This window comes from Ruditapes philippinarum, unplaced genomic scaffold (genome assembly GCF_026571515.1).
Source record: "Ruditapes philippinarum isolate M1 unplaced genomic scaffold, ASM2657151v2 ctg650_1_1_1_1, whole genome shotgun sequence".
Taxonomy (NCBI): Eukaryota; Metazoa; Mollusca; class Bivalvia; order Venerida; family Veneridae; genus Ruditapes; species Ruditapes philippinarum.
The window spans coordinates 312,948-329,567 of NW_026860878.1; the positions used below are offsets into that span (position 1 = coordinate 312,948).

The 16,620-nt window shown below is 31.4% G+C and overlaps 2 protein-coding genes across 11 annotated transcripts in view; both read left to right on the top strand.

The window, feature by feature from the left end:
* Positions 1-3,890: 3,890 nt before the first annotated feature.
* LOC132713684 (tRNA-splicing endonuclease subunit Sen15-like) lies at positions 3,891-12,111 on the top strand. The gene is made up of 6 exons (XM_060696334.1): positions 3,891-4,108; positions 6,163-6,305; positions 7,097-7,178; positions 8,541-8,727; positions 9,665-9,772; positions 10,839-12,111. The coding sequence occupies exons 2-6, from the start codon at positions 6,273-6,275 to the stop codon at positions 10,954-10,956; spliced, it is 528 nt and encodes a 175-aa protein (XP_060552317.1). The 5' UTR covers positions 3,891-4,108; positions 6,163-6,272; the 3' UTR covers positions 10,957-12,111.
* A 1,841-nt stretch (positions 12,112-13,952) lies between these two features.
* LOC132713685 (TRIO and F-actin-binding protein-like) overlaps positions 13,953-16,620 on the top strand; it is a 55,792-nt gene continuing 53,124 nt past the window's right edge. For all 10 annotated transcript variants that reach the window (XM_060696335.1, XM_060696338.1, XM_060696339.1 and 7 more), the window contains exon 1: positions 13,953-14,061. The gene's annotated coding sequence lies outside the window, so the exon portion shown is untranslated. The remainder of the gene's footprint in view (positions 14,062-16,620) is intronic.

A 16,620-nucleotide genomic window follows, 5' to 3' on the forward strand; every position in this document is an offset into this window, starting at 1 on the left:
TAGTAATTTAATGCTGGGAGTTGGAGACAAGTTTTAACTCCGAGGTTATTATAGATAATAGCCGAGGACGTTCCGATTGAATTGTATGGTGTTCCTGGAATGTTAACACGAAATAAGATCTCGTCTTTAAGATGATGGACCAATTAAGGTACGTACATTTTTACATTCTAAATTTGTAAATACGTTTTGAATATTTGATAAAATTATCAGTGACATTATTTCAAATACTATTTTCTTTGAAAGTGATATTAATTTCAATGCAACGGAAATGCATTAGACTATATTGTTCGCACAGTAAAAAAATATTCACACTTAAATTATATTTGATTTATATATTTCAGTACTTTGCACTTTCCATTTTATAAATTTATTTCATTCATATTATATTTATTTGTATCCTTTTTCTGATATGTTTTCCGTGGTGGAAACAATATAGACAAGAGAAATAGTCGAGGATTTCAAATGGATCGTTCAGGAACTCGAGCAATGCGGAGAAGAGATTTCTATGCGAGATTCTCCAGCCGAGAAAAATTTCCAAGTTGGACGGGCATGATTTTCAACTCGAAAAGTTGTGAACAAAATGATGAAGAAACATTTATAGGTTCGTCCAGACTCCTTCATATCACTAGAAAAAAGACTTAAATACCTACGTCATGACGACAAGAACTTTTACATCCTGGGGCAAATGAAGGCGAATTGTTAAAATTACGTTGCGCCATTCTCAGGGCATTTTTAAGTACTCTCCGTAGCAAATAATATGTTATAAATTTAATATATATAAAAACAATTATGCAATGTCAATATTAAATTTTGTGATATTCATGTTTTTTAAGTAATAAATCTGTTATGTTCGTAATTATTAAAGATAAAAAAAAAATTAAAAAAAATATCTTTTCAATTTTAGTGGCTATATATATGTGTGTAGTATTTTAAGGGAATAAGCTAGGCTGTATCTTATGAAACATTTTTTTATAAAATTAATGATTTTAACAATACTTATGATTTTGCTAATATAATTTTTTTTTTCGCCATCCTATAATTGTACTTTATCTTTATTATAACTAAAATTTTGAATGAACTCGACCATAATTTTAAGTAGGAAGTAATATTTTATAAAATTAAATACATTTTACATTTAATGAAAATTACAGTGCGCTTCCTTTCGCTCACTATCGTATTTTAGTCATACCGGTGTTATTCACGTATTTTCCCGCGAGATATAACTCTATTTTTGGAACTGGGAAATTCCGACTTAGAAGGCATGCTTCCCACTAACCTTACTAACATGTAAAAAGACAACAAGAAAAGCATTGATGCAAAGCATCAAAGGGCGACGCCAAAAGAATTTGATCCAGGTTTGCACCTAAATACTTAACAAAAGACGTGTACTTTATAGCAGTACCATTTCATGTGACCTGGAGGCTTGGCCCAGTTTATGTTGAAACTTAAACCAAAAAGAATAGACTCTGTCTTGCCAAGATGCAAAGACAATTTATAGTCAATAAAACAATCTTAAGATTTACTTTACCAGATACAAGGATACCTGAGTCATCATCATATAATGACAGGCACAAGTATCACCCCCTTTAAAAATATACTATTAACTTTAAGTATATTTTTAAAGGGGGTCATAATTTACATTTTTTTTTTGGTTTGTGACACTTTTAAGATGAACACAGGTTTTTTTATCAATCTGGTAATATTTTTTCTTCCCAGGTCTGATACTTGTGCCTGTGCATATAATAAAAGCTTATTGCTTAGGGTTGCAGACATGTCATTGGAACATATATTAGACATAAAAGAGGACCTAAAATAAACATCAGTGGGACACCATAGGTATTCAGAGAGAAGGAGTACCAGCCACATTCACCAGCTGCTATCAGAGATAAGACTTGAACCATGCAAAGAATGTCATTACATATGGCAGATGCTTGAAGTTCCATGAAGCAGAAGAAAAAAGAACTTCTTCATGTGCAGTATAGTGTGATCAACTGTACCAAATGCTTTTTGTAGATTTAAAAGTATCACGCAATACTGCCTTTGTCCATTTCAAATTAAATGCAATCTATTAAATGAATCAAACATGTGTCAGTTGAAAAAACCACTTCTAAAACCCTGACTGAAACTGCCTGACCATGACTCGAACCCATGACTTTCAAAAGACCAACTGAGCTATCCGGCCGGCTACTCATTTTCTCTATAATAATGAAACAGTTCTAAACCTAAACCTTTTCCCACTATATTGATTCATGTACTTGAATTTCTGATGTTTTATTATTACAGAGCATAGTAAATTAAGCTAATGGTTATTTGCAGTAACAGGATGAGAAAAACTTTCAGCTTGACCAGAACTCAAACCTGTGACCCACAGAATAATGTACCGCGGCTGTAGCGATTGAGCTATCTGGCCGCTTACACATTTTCTCCCCTAAATAGTGAACAGTTCTAAACCGTGACAGATATTTAGATTTTTAAATTAACAGATAATTAATTCTTAATTAATAAATAAGAGAAAAAAACCTTACATACTCATAGTCTTAATTAAAATAACAATTTATATAATTATTATTGTATAATTATTTTTACTAAAAAGGGCTAAGACAGTTATTGGTTATGCCATTATTTATAACAGGTCAATTTGAAAGTGAATATAACTGTGCTAATACATGTACAATATCTATAAGAAATTTTATGAAGGCTGATTTGTATTTTACATCAAGGGCACCGGGCGAAAACATGAAAATGCAACAAACGAACCACTTTGTGGTAGATTGTATTTTCATGTTTTCATCTGGCGCCCGGTTACTTTTTGTACTTGGTTGGTTTTCATGTGGCACAAATCACCCACTATAAAATTTAGTGTACAAATTTATTCAAGGACAAGTATCAATCTACTCTATGAAAAGTCTGTTGTCAGGTTGACTCAGGAGTCCTGGAGGTTGAGACCGGTGTCCCTCCATTACAAACAGATAAGGCAGAAGCTGTCCTTTTCAAACTATGCACATGTTAGAAAAAAATTAGAATAACTATTCAGAACATGATTTTTTGAGGCTTTATCAATTATATTGCTTGATCCAAGTTTCAGGACATTTTCAATCAATACATGTATTATCATTTATAACTTTAAATGAAAGTCTCATCCCTTTAATAATAATGACATAACTGTATCTCTTTAAATTCAGAAATATTGTAAGTCTCATCATACCAATATACTAAGATATGAATGTATGCACATAACATTAATAATTCCAAGTTTCTATTAAATAAATATGAAATATTGGGTATATAAAGCCAGTAAAAGTATATATATATATCAATATTCACTCATCAGGGCCTCTATGCTTTTGATGACCTTACAACTGGTAAATTTTATAAAACAAAAATTGTAAGTAATACCTAAGATAGACAGAAAAGAACAAATAATTTAGTAAACATGAGTTACTTCCCCTTGAAATAAAGAAAACATGAAACCCAAAAGAACACCCTAAACATCAAAATTAAGAAATGTTGCAGGCTCATTTTAATTTATATAATGCCATGCAAATTAATGGTAAAGTATTCATAAAAAAGTAGATGGCCATGTGACAGCAGTAATTGCAGAAAATCGGATAGCTGTCAACATCCGGATACTGGTACACTTTGTAAAAAACAACCATTCTGTTCAACAGATAAACGTAATATGGATAAAATCAATAGGATAATCGTTAACAACAGTCCATTACCTATCCTAATACTCATTTGCAGGTGAACTTTCTTCTTGTAGGAAAGTTTTGAAAATATATAAATGAATGAACATCAATGTAGACCACAACGATATTCGAAATCCGGGTTTTAGCATTGTCAATAAAACAAAGGGACAAGATGTTAATCAGAGCCTGCAATTTCGTGAAAATAATATCACAATGCACATGCTTTTTATATAAAGTTATTAAATACAAATATAACAACATATTTGTTTACTTGATTTTTACGAATCAAAATAAATATAATTAACACAACATGAAATTAACTGCTAATAATAACAGCTCCTTCCATAGGCAAAAATAAAAAGCGTTCCATAATAGACGACGCCGCTCACCGGCGTCGCCAAAAAAGATGGATTCTTCAGGTGATTTATATCTGACTTAGATGAAAATTGTTTATTTTTATAATGGCGATTATAATATTTTATCATACTGTATTTGCTAAGGAATTGCATACGATACGATACCTAGTAAATAAATTATATTGGTCAAATTTTCGCACCAGAATACATTCGTACTTTTCTCAATTTATCTGGTAATTAATGGTCCTAGCCCCTTTAATTATTTTCTTAAAGTTTTGTCAGGACTACTTCTACTTATGGAATTTGAGTGAAATTTTACAGGATTGATTGAATCTCAAGTAGTTCCACATATTTAATGGATTTTCCAATTTAATAATTTTGTCAGAGTTATGGCCCTTGATTAGAAAAAGCGTGTTAGCCTATAAATTAATGATTTTTGTGTCTTGTGCTATAGTCAGTAGAGCTTTGCAACATGCCACAAAGTAGCTTTAACATATAGGGAACATACTGTCCAGTCACCCCTATATACAACTGCTTAATTGGCTATCATCTGGTGACATTGTTCACTGATTGCTGTTGTCTAAAATATTAAACAGTTTAAATTCTTAAACATCACATTAGGGCCCATATTCTTCACCTATTTATTTTCATGGTCACACAGTCTTAGGTCCATTTAAGGTAGAGCTGTCATTGATTCAGTGAAAAGCATATCAACGATATATCGATATCAAGTGACTAAAATCAACGATACACCGATATATCGATAATATCCTATACTCACTTGTCTGTCATTCGCTTTCATACCTGTTTCAATGATTTCAGTCAAAAACATGTTCTGTACAGTGTCTTGTCCACTGCTTGATTTTTTCCAGACAATATTTTTTGTCACCATTGCTATGAAATAATTCCACTATATAACAAAAGCATAACATTAGATATAAATAACTGTTTCTGCATATATTTTGGGTGAATTGTATAATTTCTAGACATTTAATATATAAGTCAAAAGTATCGATTTTTTAAAATGTGTATCGATTATTGATCGACAAAAAAATATCAACGATACATCGATATTGTCGATATCGATGACAGCTCTAATTTAAGCTTGTTGTTCCCCGCCTTTTCGAAGAAGAAAGGGGGATATAGAAATAGGCTCCATCCATCTGTCCGTCCGTCACACTTTTGTTGTCCGGTCATTTATCAAAGGAATCTGAAATAACTTGGCACAAATGTTTGTTATAATAAGTCAATGTGTCATGCGCAACAACAGGACCCCTACCTCCAGGGTCAAGGTCGCACTTGCTCATTCAAGGTCAACATGTGTCCCTACGTCTAAGGTCAAGGTCACACACAGAGGTCAAAAATTTACATAGTCTGTTATAGGGTATATTTTGTGTCCAGTCCATAACTTTTTCTTAGATCAAGGGATTTTAAAAACACTTTGCACAAATAATCACAATAATAAGATGATATATCAGGTGCAAAACATGAGTCCCTACCTCCAAGGTCACACTTAGAGGTCAAAGATTAACATAGTGTGTTATAGGGTATATTTTATTTTGTATCCGATTTATAACTTCTTCATAGTTCAAGGGATTTTGAAAATACTTTGCACAAAAAGTTACAATTTTAAAATGATATGTCATGCACAACACCTGCACCCCTACCTCCAAGGTCAAGGTCAAATCTTAACATGATAGATTTTTAAATTCGCGTTTCATTTTATTTCTTTAATAATTTATTGTTGCATTTGCAGATCTAGCATTGATCATAATTTTGGACTGAAAGTCCTGAGATCCATTCCTCAATATTTTGAAATAGCACAATTTTATGCTTCATATAAAACTTTCATGAGGTGGGGGACGTTATTAACTCTGTTACAAATTCTTGTTAACTAAGAATGGATGCTTTTACAATTTTAACACTTTCAAACCAGAACAAGACATTGACCATCCAATATTACCTTTATTATCTTGACAAGTGTAATTAGAATATCTTCAGCCCTGAAAGATCTCCAGTTGATAAAACATTTTTATGTCAGTTTGCTGTGAGACATTTAACCTTTAATCTATGTTATTAATGGAGAGAAAATTTATGTTATTTTATTCATTGAACAGATACACTTGTGACATGCCTTTTAGAAGAATTTGACTAACAGTAACCAAGGCCATAGAAAACAATAAACAAAGCTAAAGGAACAGAGTTCAGCAAGCTAAACCTAAGAGTCATGACAACTATACAATTTAAAGATCACCCAGTGGTTTGTAACTTTTTTCTTAGATAGAATATCTATACTATCCTACAAGACAATAATTATTGGTGTTATGTTTACAGTAATAAATACATGTAAAATCAGTCTTGGTTTGAAATTATTCAATTACAACTCTATTTTGATGAAAGTTTTTTAACCTCTAGGTCCATGTCCTGAACCTGACCAGGCAGCACTGGTGTCATAATTATGAAACATAAACATGATCATATGATCATGAACCTATGATCTCTGGGTTGAGAGGCAGACACCTTAGCCACAAGACAACGACTCCGAAGTGAATTTAGAGTGTAAGATGCTGATTTACCAACACTAAAGTTGACTCACTAAATTAGTAAATACAGCAAAGAAACACATCATGAAAGTTAATGTCAGTATTTTACTTCAAGCCTGTTTTATAATAATGTTAACCTATGACTACCAACCTGAGAATATGTTAGCAGACTCTGCCTGTTCATTTTTACAACCAAGAATGTTAATTGGTTAAACCATCTTTATAAGCATATACAAAACTATAAGCATATATAAAACCCCTTATGTATCTTTTTTCTGTCCATGAATTTATGGTTAACATCATGGTAGTCAAACATTTACAAAATAGTTTTAAACTTACTGGAGCTTTACCTTACAAGTGACATGTCAGATGTACAGACAATATTCTTGAGGTCTGGTTTGTCATAAATTTGATACTCAAGAAGCACAAATTGTAATAAATGCAAGTTTTTGGATGTTTTATGTTCACATATTTGATAAAAGAAGATGTTCTTCTCACTTTTTCACAGTGGAAAGATATCCAGGACTTTGGAACTAAAGACAAAATTCAAGCTCAGATCACATTTATGGTGTACATGGAACTTTGTGAAGGTACTGTCTTGACAACTGTTGTCATGGAAAAAAATCTGTCAAATATTTCTGTCAAAAAATATTTAATAAATATGTGATGGTGTAAGATTGAAGTATGGCTTTATATCTTTTCTTATAATACTGCATGTTTGTTATGCTTTTCATTGGATAATCGTGATGTTTATATAATCTTTTACAAGGCTGCAGCCTATTAAAATTATTTAATTTTTTCTCTAAAAAATGGAAGTTTTCAGCATTATAAATTTGTTCTAAAGATTTTTGACAGGTTACATGACTGTACTGGTCAGAGAGATAACTCCGACGCATAGATAACCCCGACACTTGATAAATATAATTGTTATAGCTTTGTTTTTCAACAAACAAGCACATGATCATCTAATAGTATAGGAACAGGACAGAATGTGATGATTTGTTATAATTTGGTAAACTTTTTAATGTTTTTCAAATAACCTAAACATTTTGTAGGCAAAAACTGCTTCAAAACGTTCTTTTTACTAAATTACAATAAGGTAGTTAGAAATGTATTGACCACAGGCCACTGACTTGGGAAAGATTTTTGAAAAATTGTTTAAATATTTACAAAAAATAGATAAACCATATAAGATGTAAAAATAAATTATTGGTGCTGATTTTCCAGTCATTTTTTAATTGAACATTTAAGTGTCGACTTTATCTACTGTTGTGGGGTAAAAAGACCATGTTTTGTATACCTCATTCAAGACCTTAAAGAAGTACCAGATTCCATTTTCATACATAATTTTTGTAGTGTAATGTAAAGTCTTTGAACTGAACTTTGTTTAGGTTGTTCAATATTTAAAATATACTGGAAGATAATTAAGATATTGCAAAAAATATGTGATTTAGTGTCGGAGTTATCTCTCCAACCAGTATATAAATGGTTACAAACAACTGTTTATATAGCGCTATATATAACCTGTTAAAAATCATAATAACTGATAATATACAGACCAATGGTGTTTTTGTTTAAAGTATTACATCATTTACATGTAAATCAAATTTGTAGACACATCAGGGTCTTTCAAATAGAAATTTCTATTTGAAAGATCCTGGACACATGTAACATTTCTTTAGAACAAGCTCCTTGATAATGGAACCGCTGCATATAAAAAACATAAGAATGATCTGGTCTTTAGTGAGATTGTGTTTAATACTATTTCATGTTGTTATGTATAAGCATTACACACATATGCATTATATCAAATTTGTAGACATATTACTCTGTTTTTATACTGAACAGAATAGAACAGCTATTTTATTTTTGACTTGTACATCTGACATACATGTATATTAACAATTTTACAACACATACTAACATAAATCACTATTTTATGATATTTTCAGATAAAGATTGGTGGAATGTAAGGTCACACATGTGTGAAGAGCTCTCTATCGTATTTCTGTCTGGTCATGCTAGCCGGAACAAACCAAGGGAGATAATTATACCTATGACATGTGACACTCAGCTTAGTCCTGCTCAAATACAAACATATATACATACAGTGAAATTACCAGATCAGAAAAGTAACAGGTAAGCTTTTTGACATTAGAATTCCAAAAAATAAAACATTTTCAGAATTTTAAAGATCCTAACAAGATTTCTAATTTAAGCTTTAAGCTTAGGTACCCCACCGAGATATTTTTTGACAATCTGGGACTAGAATATTTTTATCCAGTTTTTTAATTTATTCCAATGATATGTGTGCAAAATTACAGATCATTTGTTTACTCAAGTTTTCTAGCATAATTTTTTTGTGTGCAAAATTACTTACAAATGAAAAGCACTTAAATGCTTTTAATTAACTCAAACCGGGCTAATAATATTGATTTTCAATTTAATTTTGAGCATAACTGTTTAGAATCTTTTTTAAAAATATTTTTCTGTTTTTAGTGCCCCAATTGATTTTTGTAAGGATTTTAAATTTCATGTTTTTTTTTAAGCTTTTGGACCTCAGTGGCGTTCCTTTAAGATTCTCAAAACTAATAAGAGCTGAGATCTCTAAGTTTTATATATAACAGATATTAGGAATATCTTCTCTTAAAATAAATTATCATTTTCTACAATTTCAAGTCTTACATATATAAAGAATGCTTTTATTTAGTTTAAAACCAAACAGATTGCTGACAGGATGTCTGTGGTTCACACAGGGGCCCACATTTTAAATTTCTGACAGGATGTCTGTGGTTCACACAGAGGCCTACATTTTATTGCTGACAGGATGTCTGTGGTTCACACAGAGGCCTACATTTTATTGCTGACAGGATGTCTGTGGTTCACACAGGGGCCCACATTTCTGTCTAAGAGGATCAGCGTTCCTCTTTTTTTACCGGTAAAGATAAAAACTCTGTATGACCCTGTATTATCAGTGTTGTTAAAACTTGCAACCAAACAAAAACAAAAGATCTTAATGTCTTCAATGAAATGCATGTGGATTGTTTTGTTATTTATTAGTTTATTATTATTTCAGTATCATATTGGCTATATGTGGAGGGGATTCTGGAACTGTTTATTACAGATTAACAGATGGTTTGGTGACCCCTGACCCACCAGAACTCACAGAGTGGAAAAAATATAGGTAGTTTATAACTAAATTAGTTTGAAAGTTTAAAGTATGTGTGGGATTAATGTGTTAAAACTCTGCTAATTCCATGAATCCCTAAGAACATTTTTAAACAGTATTTCAGTACAGCCTTCAAGGGTTGATATTTTTTCAGGTTATATATGTCTTGAAGAGTCCATTGCCTATCTCAATACGAATAACATTGGTTTTGTAATCCAGAGTTGGTGGCTTGATCCTTTAGCCAGGCAAGATTTCTCTGTGACAGTTGATTATGATATTGAACATCAAATGTAATGGTCTTTTGTCCAGATATCATGCAGGATTAGTTGTTGGTCACTTTCAGAGAAATTGGTAATTACTGGTTAGTTATCCAAGGAAGGCAAGTTAGGTGGTCTGTATGCTGACATATAGTGATGGAAATCGGATGAAATTTGTCCCAATCGATCATCGGTTCAATCGGATGAGACATAATCGATAACTTTCCGATTAAAGTCGCATTAAAAAGAAATAGGGAAGAAACATTTCTTCCCAAGGCATTTGATTATATTCAGTAACATGAACTTCATTTAGCACTTTTCAACACAGTTTTAACCCTATATAGTTATAATTTTACAAAATAGATTTAATTTTCAAATGATGTCAAATAATTACATTCACATCACATTATATTACAATTGTTTTATTCACGTATTGATCATATTCAACTTCAAATTGTCTCTGAGATAATTTTTTTGCGATCAGCGAGGTGTTCCTAAAAGAAAATTACCGTCATAATTAATTCCCTTTGATACTTTAAACATTTTCTACGACATCGTGGAACAAATTTTTGGGAATCGATTATTGTCGCTTTACATAACAGTAACTGATTATCGGCGACTTGCGACAATCGGAACATCACTACTGACATATGACCAAAAATGTATAGAGATCAGCTGCATATAACGGGACACACAAGCATGTCTTGAACACTATAATTACCTATTTATTATATTTGTAATACTGGTTTTAGTATCTGTTTATCAGGTTTCATTTGTTTTGTGTGAAACATTTCTACATTAATATGTACATGTGTATATTTCAGGCGTGATGAAATGCAAGACTTGAAGCGTCACCATATAAGTGAACAGACTGCCATGTATATAAACAGAAAACAGGCAAAAATTTCAACAGAAGAGACACAGGTCAATGATAATACCTGAAAACTGGTAGAACATTTTATATCAACTGAAAAACAACTCTTCTACCTCATACAAAATAAAATTGTATTCAGTGGAAAATAATATACAAACGGCACAGGCATGTGATTAAGGCCTTTTCCTAATGAACAAAATTGTTGAACATTTCCCCACAAACCAGGTTGTAGAAGAAGATAAATTTTGACTGGTTGTCAGTATTAAAAGTGAACATATTCAGGAAAACGTTTATATAATTCAAAAGAATTATGATAGTTTTTTTATATGATTTAAGTTCAACATTTAGCTTGGTTATTCAGAAAATAGTACTTTCTCTGGTATTAGCATAACTCTTTGTTATACTATGAATTCACTTAAATGCATGGATATGAAATTTTGTAGTTTTGTCACAAAGAACAATTTTGTGGGTACTTAAATTTGTGGACTGTTTATTTTTCCAAAAGGTAAAATGTAAATAATATGAAGATAAGTAATCTTAAACCAGACTAAATGAAATTTCATTGCATCTTAAAGTTGTTGATTGACCTATCCACAAAACCAAAAAAATTAGTGCACCACAAACAATAATGATTTTACAGTAGTTTTTCTTGCAGCTTCAGATCTTATGAAACACACTTAACTTCACATTTGAGTTTATACATGTAAAACTGTTTGTCCATAACTCAAGCATGGTTTGTCAATGAATTATTCTCCTTTGTGAGAATTGTTATCCTTTGTCAAATTGTGAGAATTATTCCCCTTTCTCAAATTGTGACAGTTATTTCCCTTTGTCAAATAGTAAGAGTTTCCCTTTGTCAAATTGCAATAGTTATTCCCCTTTCTCAAATTGTGAGAGTTATTGCCCTTTGTTAAATCTTTTGTTCTTGTTAAACTATCCAGCCCTGATGATAGTTAAGCAATTTGATTTTCATTACAAGAAACATGTTTGTTACTTCTGTTTATACATGAACTCTGTAAGTGGCTTAGTATTTGCAGACTTATAGTTAAAGTTCATCAGCATGTGTTAATGTACATGTATATGGAGACAATATTGACTTCCTAAAGTGCATGTTTAATTATTATAATTATGTGTGTTTTATAGATATGTGTTGACTTATTATAATGCCAATAAAATTTCATGACTTCATTGTATAGAAAATAAAAATAATGAAAGTTTATAGAGTGCAATTCTTTATTAGTATATTTTACATTTTAAAAATATTCCTGAAACTCCTTTTAACATGTTCATTCATGTTCATTCTTAAAAAACAGTAATGAGTATGCCTCAAGATTCATGCTTGTTTTCATGGAAATTTTGAAATTGTATTCAAAGGTGAAAATTTGTCAAGTGAAGAAAGTAGGGATGGCAACGAGTTACCGGTTAACCGAGTACTCGATCGAAAATACAATTATCAGTTATCAAAATTGATATTCGATTACTTGGAAAAAATATTTAATTCTACTTTTTTGCAATTTAGAAAGATTAGTTCAGAAATTCGGAAATGTACATGTATCTGTATAAATACTTGTTAAATGCAATCAAAACATCCTTGCAGAGGTGTGAAAATTATATCGTAAGTTTAACGAGGCGATCAGCAGTTTGACTGAACACAGTCCTGTGTTGTTTACATCATTCGGCCTCTTATGATATTTAATCACCTTTAAATATTAGACAGTTTGTAGCCGAAACTTGTGAATTATAAAAACCTATGTAGCATGCAGACGGTGTTGATATTGTGAGATCATTGCAAGTCAACCGAGTAACCGAGTACTTTATCGGAAAAATGACCGAGTACTCGAGTATTGATTTTGGTATTCGTTGCCATCCATAGAAGAAAGTAATTTACACGTCATTACAAACGTGCCTTTTTCAACCCACTTAAGTTATCAAATAAATGTCAAAATATGCTAGAATAGCCCTTACTGTGCTACATGTTATCCTGCTGTAGATATATGGTGACAAATTTATAGATACTAAAAATCTGTCATTTATTGCATATAACATGAATTGTGAATACCTTTATTTTTCTTAAAATCATTTTTGTCAAAGCAGATTTAGCATCAAGCGGTTCCTTATATATTTGCCACTTTGCTTTGTCAGGTACCACTGTTAGTTCAAGTTGTGTCTTCTAACATTATTGAACAATACTTCTTAGTTAGAGAAAACAAAAATTCTCCCTTCCAAAAGTCCTCACCTTATTTTAACTCCGAGATTAATTGTCTTCTTTGGATGAAAGTTTGTTGTTCACTGCTATGAAAACAATTTTTATTTGTTTGGGTCGTCAGACCAAACAAATAATGGTAGCGAAATTTCAGACCCTGATGCTGTTAAATGCAAATGCTGAAAGAAGTCCTCTTTTTTTGAAGCGGTTACTTCCCTTTATATGTACACTAATGCCGAAAAATTCAGGGGATATCACTGCGTAGAGATTGTCAAATGACAGGCGTATTAATTTTCAAGCGAAATAGTTACCGAATGGTCGAAGATTTCTAATATTGTTTTATTCTTTATAGATCTACATGCTTATAGTAAGCTCCATGATTATTTACATCTGTGTTAAACAACAGTTAGCGTCGAAATAATAAGGGTTACAAACCCTTATTTAGAATAATATGGTTTTCTTTAGGCTCTTAACATATAACTTCACCGTGGCCGAGGGGTTTCCGTTTGTACGCTCGCTTAGGAAGCGAGAGGTCTGGAGTTCAAATCCCAGTTAAGGCATCTCATTTTTTTTTCAAATAAACATTGAATTGAATATCAGTGTTGCAATTAATCTTATAGCCAATTTACTGCTTTCAGGACTGTTTAATAAAACCACATTATGCTAGATTCCCTACAAGTGTCAACTTAAATTGATTGCAAATAGAATTCTATATTTTATTTACATTTAGATCAATCACTTTTACCTTGATTTTTACTGTTTCATGTGGTCTCTCTGATCTAAGGGAGGTAACTATTTAAGTATTTAACATTAAAACTTATGCAGTTACTTCCCCTGGAGAAATATTTCGTCTACAGTATTTTTACAAAATTAGTATTATTGTATTAACCATATACACAGGTTTCGGTTTTGGATAATTCAACAAATTTGTGTAGGAATGTGTAATTATGGATTGCAACGATTTTAATAAGTAAGTATAACGAATAATAATCCTTTGAAATTATCAAATAAACTACGAAATATTTTATGTGATTTCAATTTTCGCTAATTAAAATTGACAGGTGCCCGATTATGAGAAAAAATAACTCGAACGCCGTTTCGTTGGTAACATGACGCTTTTTTTATGCATGAATTTTCAATTTCATTGATTTTGAAAAAATGGACAAAAACGTGTTTCAAAATGAGGTGGCACGAACATTCACATAGCAGAATACCTTAGCAAAATCTAACCGAATCTATAAGGATTTCAAACACTGCTAACACTGGTATAAATAAGGAAATATGTCATTCATTGTCAACTTGTGGACTGACTATATGCAACATGTATATTTTTATTGACTATTTTTGTTAGTGAGTAGTGTACTTCAGTGAGTAAAACAATCTCGTCTCACTAGTGTTTTGATGAAGTGTAAGGCAACATAAAGATGATTTCCCCTTCAAGTATTGATTTGATATGTCAATCATGCATGTCCTGACATGATTTTTAAAGTGTCTGTTTTATTAGGTTTTTCTACTAGTATTAAAATAACATGTATTATAGGCTTAAAGGTTCATGTGGAGATCATTAAATGAATATAAATGTTAGAAATTATTTTAGTTAGTAATTATTTATTTTTATATTTATTGATTTTAATATCATAGATCTAATTCATATTATGGAATAACTTTTTTAGGGTCAATTAACATCTAGTGAATAGTCCAATTAACTGTACTTTAATCAAAAGCAAAAACTTGCATGGTGTAATCATATTAGTGAACTTTTTAACACTCACAATTGGAAAAGAATGAAACAATTGTCAGTGCTGAAAAATGACAATTAAAATTTAATAAATGTCATTAATGAGGAACCTCCTCATAGGGATGCAGTCATGGTGGCATGCACTTTCTGATAATGAATAAAATTATGTGCACAAATTAATCGGTAAACATGTATGAGAGTGAGGAATATTTTACTTATGATCCCTGCTATTATTAAATAAATGAAATAATAAAACATCATGTCATAAGTAAGACTACTGAGGAGTCTGATATGTAAAATAATTTAATCAACCCGAAGCATGCTGGGGGATACAGAATCTACCCATGCAACCAGTGCAGACAAAGATCAGCCCACACATCTATCTGTTTGCTTTTCAGTCTTTACATGAAAATTTCCCTAAAATGAACAATGATTTTTTTAAAATTGAAAAAAAATGGACATGTCCAACTGTAACGTGTACCGAGCGGATGTACAACGAATATTTAATAAATTTTTCTTTGGGCTACCTGCCGTTTGATTAGATACAAATGATTATGAAATTATCATATATCATAAACAATCAGCTTGAATCAATACTCCAAAATACACTATTAAATTCTCAAAAGTCACATTTACAAAATAACACTATGAAATAATTCAAAAGCTATAGATATCACGCTGCAACCCGATAATTTCCTATAGTCCAGCAACTACCTCCCTATCTATGAAGCGAGGCTTCTATTTAGATAGAAAGATAAGCTGCTGGTAGGGATTTACAACAAAGTTCCAACTATACAAAGCTTATTCGTTTTAAATCTACCTCTGGATTTTTAATACCTATATGTTACCAATTTTCTGATAGCGAGGCTTTCAGGAAATGTGGTGGTCTATAAGTAACCAGAGTCAAATACAATTTCACAACTAAACTATATCGACACTATATCCATGAAGCTAGGCTTCAATTGGATAAACAAGGGTATTTAGTTTTGCCAATTCTTCTTTTCTACCTATGAAGCTAGGCTTCAGTTAGGTAGACGAAATTATCCTCTTTGTATGAAGCGAGGCTTCAATTACATAAAGTAACCTGGTGCCGGTGAATTCCTCTGCAGACTGAATAATTTTGATCTAATCGCCGTATTTATACCTGCTGAGATGATCGCTCAAGCATGACTTAATTTTCATTGGCTGATTAGAATGATCACTATCACTGAGACGATTATTATATTATATGATATAAAACGTTTATTGAAAATACGTATACTAAACGTATATTGTAAAGTACCGTAAACTTAAATACATTGTCGCAACATAAACAATTAACATAATAGTAAAGTTACACTAAAATCATTTCAGCAAACGATAATCTTTAATAAAATCTAGCTTAGTAAAAATGTCAAAACGTTACACTACCCACGCCTCCGTTTTACATGCGCCCCGCATGAACATACAACATACTTTTTTAATGCCACTAACAATTTATGGCATGCACAACTTTCGAACTTTAGATTCCGTAACTTTATGTATTCTTCTACAGTGCTGTCTTATATAAGATTTCTTTTTAAATTTCATTCCACAAAAATGACACATCACACGATTACAACCTATCGGACCTTTACATTTCAATTGTATCTTTTTACCATTGGCTGTCAACTGATTATTCGGAACATCTATTACAATAGTACTTGCTGTCATAAAATCTAATCCTAATATTGCATCTTCCTCTATGTCAGAAACTATAAAAGGATTCGTCGAAATTTCATTATTCAATTTAATATCTAAATGTGTCCTACC

What these genes read in the sequence shown, in the direction of transcription:
- LOC132713684 (XM_060696334.1), top strand. Translation starts at nt 6,273, where the DNA reads ATGACAACTATACAATTTAAAGATCACCCAGTG. An exon ending in AATTTAAAGATCACCCAGTG is followed by an intron (nt 6,306 to 7,096) that starts GTTTGTAACTTT and finishes ACTTTTTCACAG; the next exon opens with TGGAAAGATATCCAGGACTT. An exon ending in GTACATGGAACTTTGTGAAG is followed by an intron (nt 7,179 to 8,540) that starts GTACTGTCTTGA and finishes TGATATTTTCAG; the next exon opens with ATAAAGATTGGTGGAATGTA.